Consider the following 14,998-nt stretch of genomic DNA (forward strand, 5'->3'; position numbering starts at 1 on the left):
GAAGTCTAGAATCTGGATTTTAACAACGATGGGAGGGGGTCTCCTCCTCCCAACACATTTGCTAGGAGTTGGTTGTTTTTGTTTTTTTTTTTATTGCTGTTGGTTTTTCAAAAAGATCTATCCACCTCTCTGTCTCTCCATGCTACAATTTCCTCATCTGTAAAATGGGAACAGCAACATTACTTACCTGACAGGGTAGGATGATGTGAGACCAGCCTTGGAAAACATTTAGCACAGGGCCTGCTCCCACAGAACTGTGCACTAAATGTTAGTTATGGACACCAAGGAATGAGGGTGGCACAATGGCTAAGCACTCGTCTGTTAATGGAAAGGGTGGTGGATTTGAACCTACCCAGTGGAGTGTTGTGGGATAATGCACTGGACTGCAAGGTTGGTTTGAAGCACAAGGGCGGCAGTTCAAATTCACCAACTGCTGCTCAGAAACCCTATATAGGGTGACACTATGAGTCGGAACTCAGCGGCACTTAACAACAACTGTAGGTCCACAGGAGGACGACTTGGCAATCTGTTCCCATGAGATTACCGCCTGGAGAACCCGATGGGGGCAATTCTAGTCTGTCACATGGAGTAGCTATAAGTTGAAATTGATTTCACAGCACCCAACAACATCATCATCACCATTACACGTAGGGTGGGATTAAAATAAGAAATCATCTACCTTCATTATTATTCACATGAAGACACTCCAGGGAGATACCAACAGAGGTGAAGGGACTAAAATAGAATCTGATCTTGAACCCATAATCCCTGGCTCCTTTCCACATGCCAGGCACCTACACTGCCCCCTGCTGGGAAAACACTGCAAATCCAAAGCCATGCAATCCTCTGTTGTTGTTGTTAAGTGCCGTCGAGTCGGTTCTGACTCATAGCGACCCTGAACAGGGTTTCCGAGGCTGTAAATCTTTACGGGAGCAGAAAGCCTCATCTTTCTCCCGCGGAACAGCTGGTAGTTTCGAACTGCTGACTTTGTGGTTTGCAGCCTGATTCGTAACCACTACACTATCAGAGCTGTAGAGACTATCTATCCAGATACTTGGTCCAAATATAAAAGTGTTTCGTTTCAATGGTCCAAATAGCAAGCTTTCAAACCTTTGGATTTTTGCTGATCTCATAGGTAGGACATAATAGTTTCAATTAGCTTCTCTTATGAATTATTCTTAGAATCACTGAAGACTTATATCAACTTCTGTAAATTATTGATTGATGTCTCTCACCTATTTTCTATGGGGGTTCTTACTTGATTTCCAGAGGTTCTTTACATATTATTGATATTAGTCCTTTGGTTATGTTATGAATCGAATATACTCCCCCAACTTCTCATTTGTCTGTTGACTTTACTTACGCTGTTTGAGTCATATTAAAGTTTTTTTTTAAATTTATAGACAAGCCTTTAAGTCCGTCCTTCCTTCCTTCCTTCCTTCCTTCCTTCTTTCTTTCTTTCTTCGTTTTTTAAGTTTTTATTGTGAATTGAGTGAAAGTTTACAGGACAGATCACCAGTTTTACATTCAACAAATCAGACACTTTGTTTCATTACTATGATTATAATCCCCTCCATGTACCATCAGTTAACAGTATTTCTCTCTATTCATTTTAGCTCTTTAAAAAAAAAAAACTCTCTGGCATATATAATAATTTAAACCACCAAAGGGCACATTCTGCAAGCCTGCCTCCTGGCCACCAGCTCTCAGTCCCTCTCTTTGCATGAATTTAGAGTCCTCGAATTTAGAATCCTCAGTTGCTCCCTCTCTCCATGTCCCCATCTCTGATCGCTGGTGTCCCTGCTTCTCTGGATAGGGCCACGCATTCTGCTTGTGCTCTTCGCCTTTGATGGTCCTAGGGTCCTCTCTTTCTGGACTGTAAGATTAACTATTCCCCTGTTTTTATTACAAAACTTCTAGCTTTACAATTGTGACAGTTGCAATTAGTCATGATAACAACTGCTCACTACTGAATCCTAAGAATCGTATCCCCATCTCTTTTCACCAGACCCATTAAGACAAGATGAAAACTATTCAGTGGATAAGTCCTTCTCTTTTAAGGAGCTCAGTCATAACTCAAGTTTTTCCTTTTTTTTCCTGTGCCTTCATGACTTCCTTGTTGTTGTTGTTGTTGTTAGGTGGTTAAGTGCCATTGAGTTGATTTTGACTCATAGCAACCCTGTATAGGGAATCCTAGTGTGGTGCTGTAGGATAAGCACTCTGCTGCAAGCTTGGAGGTTCAAAACCCTATAGAAGATCACTATGAGTTGAACCAACATGACAGCACTTAACAACAACACAGGGTTTCCAAGGAGTGGCTGTTGGATTTGAACCACCGACCATGGTGATTAGCAGTTCAGTACTTATCCTACAGTGCCACACCAAGACTCCTTAAGTATATTTAAAACTTTAATTTATTTAGTATTTATCCTTGGGTAAGGAAGGGGCTGTGAATGTATCACCATTTTTCCCCTCCTTGAAATAATCTGTCCTTGGCTTCGGAGCCTCTGCTCTGCTTCTGTTTCTCTGGCCACTCCTCAACCTAGTTCATAGTCCTTTTCTCCTTTACTTGGCCTTCAAACGTTGGAGCTGCTACTTGAGAGTCATTGGTCTTTCACTCCTCTCTCCATGCATCTTATCCACTCCTAATGTTTTAATACCATGGGCTGAAGACTACCAAACTTACTACTCCTGTGAGTTCCAGACTTGTACCACCACTTAATCTACTTAGACACATGAATGCCTAAGGAACATGGCAAATGTAACGCACCCAAGTCTGATTTCACCAAACCTGTACCTCCCCGGGCCTTCTCCAACTCAGAAAGAAGGACCATGTGCTGGACAATGGGCCTAGGCGAGAAACCTGGGAGTCAGTTTTACTTCTTTTCTCTCTCCCTCATCCTGGTGGTGCAGTGTGCTAAGCATTGGGTTGTTAACCAAAAGCTGGAACCCCCAGCTGTCCCATGTGAGAAAGATGAGGCAGTCTAATTCTGTACACATTTAACTCTCGGAAACCCTCTGAAGCAGGTCTACACTGTCCTGAGGGGTCGCTAGGAGTTGGAATCGACTCAGTAGCAGAATGGGTAGTTGAATGGGTCTGGCCACATTCACCATCATCAAGACCTACCAACTTCGTTTCCAAAGTACATCTCATGTCTACCCACTTCTTCCCACTTCCTCTGTCTCTGTCACTACCTCAGATGATGTCATCCTTTGTATGGCCCTGTTACCATGTCGTCTCAACTGGTCTCCCTCTGGCCATCGAGAGATTCTTAAACACCAATTCCGACCATGTCGTTCAATCTCAACCAATATCTCTAATATCTCTCTTCCCTTCCTCCTCCTCTTGCTCACATACACTTCAGTTCTCTCAAGAATTCATAGGAAAAAGTCAGATTTTTTTTTTTAAGCAGGTGTTGTATTTAAAGCCGCGAGAATGGAAAACTCACCCCACAGCCAGGAAGACTGTAATGAGGGAGTGACATCTGCAGCGCTCCTGAGAGAACCAATAGGCATTTGTTGGTGAAAATAGCTAGGGGATTCCCGTCAGAGGAAATAGTGCATACCAAAGCATGGGGTGACCAGAGACTCAGCTAGTGTGACCAAAGTGTACAGGGCGTCCCCGACTTACGACAGGGCTCCATTCCAATGGTCCCATCGTAAGTCTGTTTGGACCTAAACCAAATATCTCTTTCCTTTGTAATTTTTGTGATTATTGTCATAGACTGTTGTAGGCACAGCAATGTTTTGAACAGTAAATGATGACCTTGAACCTCTGCAAATTCTGTGCTGCAATATTGCATGTTATACATATTATTAATGATTGTTGTTGGTAAGTTCTGACCCATAGTGACCCTGGTAAGGCTTTCTGAGGAGCAGTTGGTGGGTTTGAACCAGCAGTTAGCAGTCCAGTGCTCATTGTAGAGCTCAACACCAGGACCCCGTTATTAGTAACAAGACATGCAAACAAACAAGACGCTAACAGACCTTAGTAAGTGCGATTTATCATAACTCAAATATGGCGTAAGTCAAGGACTTCCTGTATTAAGTAGTGCATATGTGAGTATGTGGGTGGGATGCTGGTGTTTTACACACGACCTAGGTTGGGCTCCCTAGAAGCAGAGCCTGAGATAATACTATGAAAGTGTCTTACTGGGAGGGAAGGCCACAGGACAGGGTAGGTGAAGGAGCTCAGCAGGACACCTGCTTCAGCCTGAGCCCACAAGGAGCCCTGGAGCAGGAATGGCATCACAGAGCTGCAGAGTTGCTGGCAAGAAGGACAGCCTTCTAGCCCACCCTCTTCGACCACTCCCTCCTACGTCATGGCTCCCACATGGTGGCTGAAGCCAATTTCCCAGAGAAGGAAGCAAGTGAGAGTATTAACAGTCAACACTCTCAGCAGCTGGGATCTGGGTGAAGAACCAACAGCACCTACAACATACACTTCTTCTGATGCTCCAGGAGGCAGAAGTTAGTCTTCCTATTAGATGTGTTGTGTGCCGTTGAGTCGTGTCCGACTCACAGCGACCCTGTATAGGGCTTCTGAGGAACAGATGGTGGGTTTGAGCCACTGACCTTGCGATTAGCAATCCAGTACTTATCCTACAGTGCCACGCCAGGACTCCTATTTGATTTGTTGTGTTGTTAAGTGCCATCGAGTTGGTCCCAACTCATAGCGACCCTACGCACAACTCTGCCCTGTCCTGTGCCATCCTCACAATTGTTACACCACTGTGCCAATCCATCTCATTGGGGGGGGGGGGCTTCCTTTTTTTTTTGCTGACCCTCCACGTTACCAAGTATAACGCCCTTCTCCTGGGCCTGATCCCTCCTGATAACATGTCCGAAGTATGAGAGACAAATTCTCACCAGCCTGACTCCTAAGGAGTATTTCGGCTGTACTTTTTCCAATAAAAATCTGTTTGTTCTTCTGGCAGTCCATGGTACTTTCAATATTCCTTTCCAGCACCACAGCTCAAATGCATCAATTCTTCTACGGTCTTCCTTATTCATTATCAAATTTTCACTTGCATGTGAGGTGAATGAAAATACCATGCCTTGGGTCAGACACCCCTTGGTCCTTGCACTGATCTCTTTGCTCTTGAACACTTTGATAGTAAACTACATTCCATTTGGTAGTGTGCTGCGATCACTTTTATAAAGGGCACCTCACTGGTGGGAGAGCTGGACCTGGAATCCAAGTCAGCTGACTCCCTAGCTCCGTTCCTTCCACTTCACTCTCAGCCCAGGAAGGAGACTCAGAGTCCTAGAATATCAATCCCTGTCACCCCCGCTCTCAGCAGGGGGATGAAGCCCGGACTGAGAACTGCATCTCATTGCGAGACCACCCAGGCAAGTCTGGTACCCAAAACCGCATGGTCCAGCGAGGGTGTGTGTGTATGTGTGTGATGATTTGTGAAAACTAAGGCCGCTATACAGGGAGCCTGGGAGCTCTGGTAGCATAGTGGTTATGAGTCGGGCTGCTAACTTCAAGGTCAGCAGTTTAAAAGTACCAGCAGTTCCATGGGAGAAAGATGACACTTTCTGCTCCTGCAAAGATTTACAGCCTCAGAAACCTTATACAGGGTTGCTATGGGTCAGCATTCTACCAACTGCTTCAATCTGAAATTGATTAGACATGAAATCAAGATGTATTGATCATTACTGGTGATTGGAATGCAAAGGTTGGAAACAAAGAGGAAGGATCAGTAGTTGGAAAATATGGGCTTGGTGATAGAAATGATGCTGGAGAACGCATGATAGAATTCTGCAAAACCAATGATTTGTTCATTTCAAATACCTTCTTTAGACAGCATAACAGATGACTATACACATGGACCTCACCAGATGGTATATACAGAAATCAAATCGACTACGTCTGTGGGAAGAGATAATGGAAAAGCTCCATATCACTAGTCAAAACAAGGCCAGGGGCAGATTGTGGAACAGACCATCAATTGCTCATATGCAAATTCAAACTGAAGCTGAAGAAAACGAAAACAAGTCCACAAGAGCCAAAACATGACCTTGAATATATCCCACCTGAATTTAGATATCATCTGAAGCACAGATTTGATATATTAAACACTAAAGACTTCAGACGAAAAGAGTTGTGGGAAGACATCAAGAACATCATACATGAAGAAAGCAAAAAGTCATTAAGAAGACAAGAAAGAAGGAAAAGGTCAAAATGGATGTCAGAGGAGACTCTGAAACTTGCTCTTCAGCATAGAGATGCTAAAGCAAATGGAAGAAATGAGGAGGTACAAAAGCTGAACAGAAAATTGCAAAGATCAGTTCAAGATATTACAGTTCAAATATTACAAAAAAATGTGCAAAGATCTGGAGTCAGAAAACCAAAGAGGAAGAACACACTCGGCATTCCTCCAGCTGGGGGAACTGAAGAAAAAATTCAAGCCTCAACTTCATTATTGAAGGGTTCTCTGGGCAAATTATTGAATGATGCAGAAAGCATCACAAGAAGATGGAAGGAATACACAGAGTCACTGTACCAAAAGGAAATGGTTTATGTTCAACAGTTTCAAGAGGTAGCATATGATCAAGAGCCAATGATATTGAAGGAAGAAGTCCAAGGTGCATTGAAGGAATTGGCAAAGAACAAGGCAACAAGAACTGATGGAGTAAAAATTGAAATCTTTCAAGAAAGTGAAGAGGCATAAGAAGCACTCACTCTGCCAAGAAATTTGGAAGACAAATAACGTAGCCGACTGATTGGAAGAAATCTGTATTTGTACCCATTCCAAAGAGAGGTGACCGAACAGAATGCGGAAACCATTGGACGATATCTTTGCTATCCCATGCGAGAAAAGTTTTACTCAAGGTAATACAAAAACGGCTACAGGCATACATTGACAGAGAATTTCCAGAGGTTCAAGCTGGATTCAGAAGAGGCTGTGGAACAAGGGATATCATTGCTGATGTCCAATGGATCTTGGCTGAAAGTAGAGACTATCAGAAAGATGTTTACCTAGGCTTTATTGACTACGCAAAGGCTTTCAACTGTGTGGATCATGACAATCTATGGACAATATTGTGAACTAAGAGTATTCCAGAACACTTAACTGTGCTCATGAGGAATCTGTACATGGAGCAAGAGGCAGTTGTTTGAACAGAACATGGGAACACTGAATGGTTTAAAATTCAGAAAGGTGTCAATAAGGCTGTATTCTTTCATCATACGTATTCAACCTGTATGCTAAGCAAATCATCTGAGAAGTTGGGTTCTATGAAGAAAAACGTGGCATCAGGATTGGAGGAAGACTCATTAACAACCTGTGATATGCAGATGATACAACCTTGCTTGCTCAAAGTGAAGAGGACTTAAAACATTTACTGATGAAGATCAAAGAGCACAGCCTTCGGTATGGATTACATCTTAATGTCAAGAAAACAAAAATCCTCACCACTGGACCAATACAGCATTCTTATCAATGGAGAAAAGATTGAAGTTATCAAGGACTTCATTCTTCTTGGATCAGCTATCAACACTCACAGAAGCAGCAATCAAGAAATCAAACAACGTATTGCATTAGGCAAATCTGCTGCACAAGACCTTTTTAAAGTGTTGAAGAGCAAAGATGTCAGCTTGAGGACTACGGTGTGCCTGACCCAAGTCATGGTATTTTCAATAACCTTATATGCATGCAAAAGCTGGACAGTGAATAACGAAGACCATAGAAGAATTGATGCTTTTGAATTAAAGTGTTGGAGGAAAATACTGAAAGTGCCATAGGCTGCCAAAAGAACCAACAGATTGATCTGTGTTGGAGAAAGTGCAGTCAGATTGCTCCTTGGAGGCCAGGATGGCCTAACTTCATCTCTCATACTTCGGGCATATTGTCAAGAGGGACTAGTTGCTAGAGAGGATATCATGTTTGGTAAGATGGAGGGTCACAGAAAAAGAGTCCAGCGAGATGGACTGGCAAAGTGGCAGCATCGATGGACTCAAGCATGGCAACAATTGTGAGGTTGGCAGTGTTTTGTTTTGTTGTACACAGGGTCGCTATGAGTCAGTACTGACCTGATGGCACCTAACAACTACAGAATAATTCGTCAGAACTGACTCCATGGCACACCACCATCAAGGCAGCTATACAGGCATTTTGTGAAGGCTTGCAAAAAACGAACAATGGAGCATACATCTGCACAAGAGACTCTGAGCTCTTAAGAGTTGGTTTGAAAGGTTTTAAAAGGGGACACAGTGGGCATAATACATGCCCCATGGAAGACTGTCTCCACCTGATTTCTAAAGAAAGAAGATGGTGTTTTGGGAGAAGGGTTAAAGAGCATGTTTTAAACATGATAAAATTAGACTGTTCTGGGAGCTAGCATCTTCCAGAAATGGCTCCCACTCATGTATGGGGCCTTGCACTGTTGTTGTTATCTGCTGTGGAGTCAGCCCTAAATGAGGGTGACCTTGTGCACAAGGAAACAAAACACTGCCCGGTCCTGTGCCCTGTGATATCCACGATCGGTTGCAGCTGTGATCCATTCAGTTTTTACTGGTTAATTTTTGAGCATAGATCTCCAAGCCTTTCTTCCTAATCCTCTTAGTCAGGAAGTTCTGCTGAAACCTGTTCAGTATCATAGCAACACACAAGCCTCCACTGACAGGTGAGAGGTGGCAGTACACTTGGGGCATTGGCCAGGAATCAAATCCAGGCCTCTTGCATGGAAGGCAAGACTTTCACAATATTTATAAAATGTACTTAGAGTGCTATTTATTTCCCCTCTGATCCCTTATTGGCTATGAGACTAACTTTTCCCATATCATGATGTTAATCGTTCAGTGACTAGGAAAACAGAATTCCTGCAATTGATGAAGAAGCACACTGAGACAGGGTATATATGTGTACATGTAATTGTGGGAGTTCAAATGAGCACTCCAGGAAAAAAAGACTCGAAAGCCGTCCACAAAGCATTACCGTTAGAGCCGAGAAGCCAGTGGCACAGAGCCATGAGGCACTGCCGATCCTGAGAGACTCAGCTTCGCCTTCAGCAGGATCACTAGCACATCTCAGTTCTTGCCCACATGTAGCTGTTTATAAAAGAACCATAATACTTTGCAGCTCCTCCCATCAAGCTCTAATTCTCTCTCCCCCAGATCTGAACTGGGCAGGTGATTTGTTTTGAGCAATGGAATGTGCCAGTTCCAAGCCTAGGCCTCAAGAGGTCACACAGTTTCTGCTCTTGTTGCTCTGGAAGCCCTTCCCCCACCATGTGAACAAGCTCAGGTTAGTCTGTTGGGGAAGTGAGACCAAGTAGACACATTCTTCAACTGTATTCCTCCCTCTGGTAGCATAGCGGTTAGGAATTGGGCTGTGAACCGCAAGGTCAACAGTTTGAAACTACTAGCTGTTCCACAGGAGAAAGATGAAGCTGTCTGCTCCCGTAAAGATTTACAGCCTCGGAAACCCTGTTACAGAGTTGCTATGAGTTGGAACCGACTCCATGGCACATAACCACCACCACCACCATCCCTCCCATGCCAACTAGCCTGTGGTTGACCTGCTGCCACTTAAATGATCCTAGTCACCAGCTGAACCATACAAATCACCAACCTGTCGAATCATGACCTAGATCAGGGATGGGGGACATTTCTGTGTTGCCAAAATTATAACATCACTCACAAGCCATACAAAATTATCACCTAGAAAATTAGCCTGCTAGGGGATTGTAATCATTGCAATGAAATGAAATACAACAGGATGAGTGTAAAACCAATGTTCCCCCCATGCAAACTATCACACAATTCACAATAAACACTTAAAAAATAAATTAGCCCGCTAGAGAGGAGGACATGGAGAAATAGAGCAGCTGAGGACTCTAGACTTATGGAAAGAGAAAGGCTGTGTGCTGGAGGCCAGGAGGCAGGCTTGGAGAATGTGTCCTTTGGTTGTTTAAATGCTTTTATATTCCTGAGGGGTTTTGTGTACATCCAAAAGAAAAAACAACAGCAGGAACAGAAGCAAATACTGTTAAATGATGGTGTGTGGAGGGATTGTAATCATTGCAATGAAATGATGAGTGTAAAACTGATGTTCTCCCTTGTAAACTATCACTCAATTCACAATAAAAACAACAACAAAAATTAGCCTGCTATATGGTCAAACATTTAATTAACTCACCTACCAACTCGATGGCACTTAACAACAATAATCTGATAGTGTCCTGATGTGGCACTGTGGGTTAGTGTGCCAGACTGCAAAGATGCTTGAATTGTAAGGTGGGTGGTTCAAGCTCACAGCTCCTCCTAGGAAACCCTGTACAGGGTCGGTGTGGGTCGGAACCGACCCAACGGCACTTAACAACAACAAAAACAATGTGCTGCCTGGAAGTGCGGTTGCCTTGGCAGGACCAGACCAAATGATTTTGAAGGTCTTATATTGGAGTCCTGGTGTGGCGCTGTGGGTTAATGCGTCAGACTGCAAAGTCATTTGAACTGTTAGGTCCGCGGTTCAAGCTCACCAGCTGCTCCTTGGAAACCCTATACAGGGTCGCTATGGGTCGGAATCAACTCGACGGCACTTGACAACAACAACATATGGCCTGTGATGGAGTCCTGGTGTGGCGCTGTGGGTTAATGCGCCAGACTGCAAAGCTGTTTAAACTGCAAGGTTGGCGGTTCAAACTCACCAGCTGCTCCTAGAAAACCCTATACAGGGTCGCTATGGGTCGGAACCAACTCGACGGCACTTAACAACAACAACATATGGCCTGTGGGCCAGACATTCTCTACCCGTGCCCTAGATAAATGTCTGTTGTTTTAAGGCACTAAATGGTAGGGTGGTTTGTTATGCAGGAAAAGCTAATTTAGCCACAGCTGAGACGTCCAGATTGTAATTGCTACATCTGCTCACATGAAGTGGATTTAGTTAATCTCAGAGACTCCTGATGTCTTCTTCCTAAAGTCCCTCGGCATGTGAGCACAAGAGACTTAAAGGGCCCTCGGGCAACAGCCCCGAGAAGAGAAGGGCTACATTCACTCATACTACAGTCTTCCCTGAGAGCCTCCTCTGTGCCAGGCACTGTGCCCCACTGGGGTACACAGCAAAGAACAAGATAGAGCAGATCTGTCCTTAGAGGGTACCAAGCCATCACACAAGTAAGTGGATGATCACAAACAGCGACAAATAGAGTGGATTGAAAAGACAAGGTACAGTCAGAGAGAGTCAGAAAGAGGCGGCCTAATTTTGATTTGGGGATCACACAGGGCTCTGTGAGGCAACCCCATTGAAGCTGGAGCAAGCTGGTGACAGCCACAGAGTGGGAGTGGAACTCCCCACAGGCAAGGAAGAGGCAAAGCAAGTGTGCGGTGCATTGTGTGAGTCCCAGCTGGCCACCTTGGCTGAGCCACTCACCGTCCTTGAACCTCAGCTGTCTCATCGGTCATATGGGTTAATAAGAATGGCTACCACTTCACAAGGTTGTTGTGAATATCAGCTGAAATGGGCTTTGCAAACGTTAAAGTTGGGCAAACCAATGAAGTGTTGCTGTTTGTGGTTTGGGAAAGCATTTGTCTGTCCCAATTTTCTTCTCCAGAGCACTGTGCTTGGCCCTCTTAGTCCCACTTTCTCTAGTTGGTGGAAAGGCAATGCCAACACGCTCCACCAGGGTTTAAGCCAGCACAGACTTGTCTATGGCATGGTTCTACAAGTCATGCTTTGTGTGTTAACAAATGCAATTTAAACCCTGAAAAGGCTCGGATGAGCCATTCAGAGTAATCCCTGGTCTGTTGAGACAACCACATTTCCAAGCTGATTATGAACAATTAAATGACATCCGTGGCCTCGTTCAAAATAAGCATTTGCAGGACCTGGAGCCTTGTCCACAGTGCTCACACAAGGATGGGCCAGAGAAGGACACCGTGTCATGGTCCCCACACAGAATGCCACCCTGGGAGCACACAAGGCGGGGCGAGGGTGCAGACTCCTGCAGTGGAGGTCTGCCCCACTGGGATTACTGTATCTTCCATCATGGGCAGGGATCCCTAAAGCCACAGACCCCTCGATCCCTGGCCCCTGTTACTCATGTCAATCCCCCCCAGGAGCTGTCACAGTGAGGTACATAAACGTCTGTGAACTGATTGTTGTTGTCCAGTCAGTTCCGATTCATAGCGACCCTGTACAGGGTTTCTAAGGAGGGCTGGTGGGTTTGAACCACCAACCTTGCGGTTAGAAGTCCAGTGCCTATCCTACAGCACCACACCAGGGCTCTTACTTCTGAGAGACGTCTGTTTTCCTAGGATGAAAATGTGGACTGACCCAGCTTGGACTGCCACAGTCCTACAACTACACAGGCAGAGGGAGGGGGCTGCCCCCAGCTCCTACGAAACTCCTAGGCCAACTGGCCAATGCCCAGATCTGGTGCCACTGTGCGGGACACCCCTGCCCTGGACCCCATCTTCCAGGACCCCATGCTGACATGAGCATAGTGCACAGGCTGCCTTGAGGATTCTCAAGGGAGAAGACAGCTAGCTGCCCACTGGGCCTCAGTACCTGTACCTGGAAGAATACCCCCTCCTCCAGGACTGCGCACCATGCAGTGAGGACACACCTGGCCACCACAACCTGTGTCCTGTCCCTCCCCACTCAGCCACAGCTTTTAGAGAACCCCCCTGGCACCCCAGCCTACACTGAGAATCACCCTTGTATCTTGGCCTGAGAGAGGACACTCCCCAGAACCCCAGCCAGCTGTGAAGACCCCCTGGTGTCCCCACCTGAGAACTCTCCTCAGCGCCCCAGCCTAAATGAGAACACATCCATGCGTGGGACCCACCCTAGCATCTAGCCTGAGTGGGGTCCCCCTTGGCATCAGAGTCCAGAGAAGAAGACCTGATTTTCAGAGTCCAGGCACTTGGGGGACAATGGGTTTCCAAGATCCCTGTGCCTCCCAGAGAGCTGGGCTGGGCGGAGATAGCCTTGTCAGCAGCCCTTGGGCCTCTCACCAGAGGAGAGTTTCACCACAGCCTCTGCTCTCCGTCCCTGCACCTTGCCCACACCCATGACTGTGTGACAATATCAAGTGGGGAGACCACCCCTTTGTGCCCGGGCGAGTGCGTACACAGGTACACCAATGTTATCAGGAGCGGCAGGAGCACGTGACCCTTCTAGCCACTGTTGCTGCAAACCTCCTCTGAGCCCCCGCTGGACAGCACGTGTCCAGTTCACCAAGTTTCCCATAACTTCCATTGTGAAGCTGACGGTGGCCAGGTAGCTGATTTACAGTATCAACTATCGTCCCAGTTTGCTTGTCCTTTTCAAGGGGACCCAACTGACATTCCTGATCATTTAAGAGGAGATAGCAGTGGGCTGTACCTCCCACTTAGTGCCTCTCCCACCCCCACCCCAGGCATAGCTGGGCACTGGCCAGCCCACGGTTTGGACCCACTCTGAAAGCCCAGGCACCCACCTGGCTGGTCGACAGGAGCTCGGGGTTTCCGTCACTCATCCCCACGTAGGTGCTGTCACCATCAAACTGGAACAGAGACAGGGAAGGGGGTCTGGTTAAAATGCTCTCACGAAGGCAGCACGAGAAACAGTCAGATGCAGCCAGAGGGCAATCCAGGGGCTGGAAAGTCCAATTCAAATGCACAGAGGGTGAGGGTCTAGGGGCCTAGAGGACCAAGACTGGAGCCTAGAAGCCAGGACCCCAGTGCAGCCCCTAGGAGCCAGGACCCCAGTGCAGCCCCTAAGGGACCCCTTAGGGTGGAAGAAACAGCCCCTGTTCTCTGCCCAGGCTGGACCCATTAGTCACACTTAAGATCCAGAGGCAAATCCTTCCTCCCTTCCTACCCTGTCCACAGTAGGTTGCCTTGTCAGACACAGAGTTTTCCATCCCGGAAGGATGCAAACACATCACCTGCAACATGTCAGGCTGACATCCCATGCCCTCCAGGTCTTACCATCCTAAGTGGCTTTGCCCCATCAACCATTCAACCTTAGCCTTTAAGCCAACCCTGGACATAGATAATGAGGACTGCAGTGGAAACCACTTCCAGGAACAACAATCCTACATTCTGAGAAGCTGCTGAGTTGGATTCAAGGAGACGGCTCTGTAATAGGATTGCCTCTGGTAGCACAGTGGTTACGAGTCAAGTTGCTAACCTCAAGGTCAGCAGTTCGAAATTACCAGCTGTTCTGTGGGAGAAAGATGAGGCTGTCTGCTCCCATAAAGATTTATGGCCTTGGAAACCCTATGCAGGATCACTATGAGTTGGAACCAATTCTACGGCACATTACCATCACCACCACCATGTGGTGCAAACGGTGAATTTACTCTGCTTTAGTCAAAATGTTCCACCACACAAAATGCGACTGAGGAAGAGCTGCCTCTTCAAAGTAGATTTGACCATGATGACGCAAATGGAGTAAAGCCCATGGGAGTAAAGCCCTCAAGACCTTCATTTGCTGATGGAGCACAACTCAAAATGAAGAGAAACAGCTGTAAACATCCATTAATAATTGGAACACAGAATGTACGACGTATGAATCTAGGAAAATTTGAAGTTGTCAAAAATGAAATGGAACACATAAACATCGATATCTTAGGCATTAGTGAGCTGAAATGGACTGGTATTGGCCATTTTGAATCTGACAACCACATGGTTTACTATGCTGGGAATGACAAATCGAAGCGGAATGGTGTTGCATTCATTGTCAAAAAGAACATATCCAGATCAGTCATGAGGTACAACGCTGTCTGTGATAGGATAATATCCATGCGCCTACAGGGAAGGCCATAACTCAAAAGCATCAATCCTTCTACGGTCTTCCTTATTCACTGTCCAGCTTTCACAGTAAGGAAGACCGTAGAAGAATTGGTGCTTTTGAGTTATGGTGTTGGAGGAGAATATTGAAAGTGCCTTGGACTGCCAAAAGAACCAATAGATGTTTTGGAAGAAGTGCAGCCAGAGTGCTCCTTGGAGGCCAAGATAACCAAACTTCGTCTCTCATACTACGGACATATTGTCAGGAGG

General features: G+C 45.9%; 1 protein-coding gene across 2 annotated transcripts in view; it reads right to left on the minus strand.

Annotated features, from left to right (window-relative positions):
- Positions 1–14,998, minus strand: part of TOX2 (TOX high mobility group box family member 2) — a 189,625-nt gene that overhangs the window by 82,228 nt on the left and 92,399 nt on the right. For both annotated transcript variants that reach the window (XM_006839282.1, XM_006839281.1), the window contains exon 2: positions 13,432–13,497. In XM_006839282.1, the coding sequence (XP_006839345.1) occupies positions 13,432–13,470 (39 nt within the window). In that variant the 5' untranslated portion in view covers positions 13,471–13,497. The remainder of the gene's footprint in view (positions 1–13,431; positions 13,498–14,998) is intronic.

This window comes from Chrysochloris asiatica, unplaced genomic scaffold, assembly GCF_000296735.1.
Source record: "Chrysochloris asiatica unplaced genomic scaffold, ChrAsi1.0 scaffold00023, whole genome shotgun sequence".
In the NCBI taxonomy this organism is placed as follows: Eukaryota; Metazoa; Chordata; class Mammalia; order Afrosoricida; family Chrysochloridae; genus Chrysochloris; species Chrysochloris asiatica.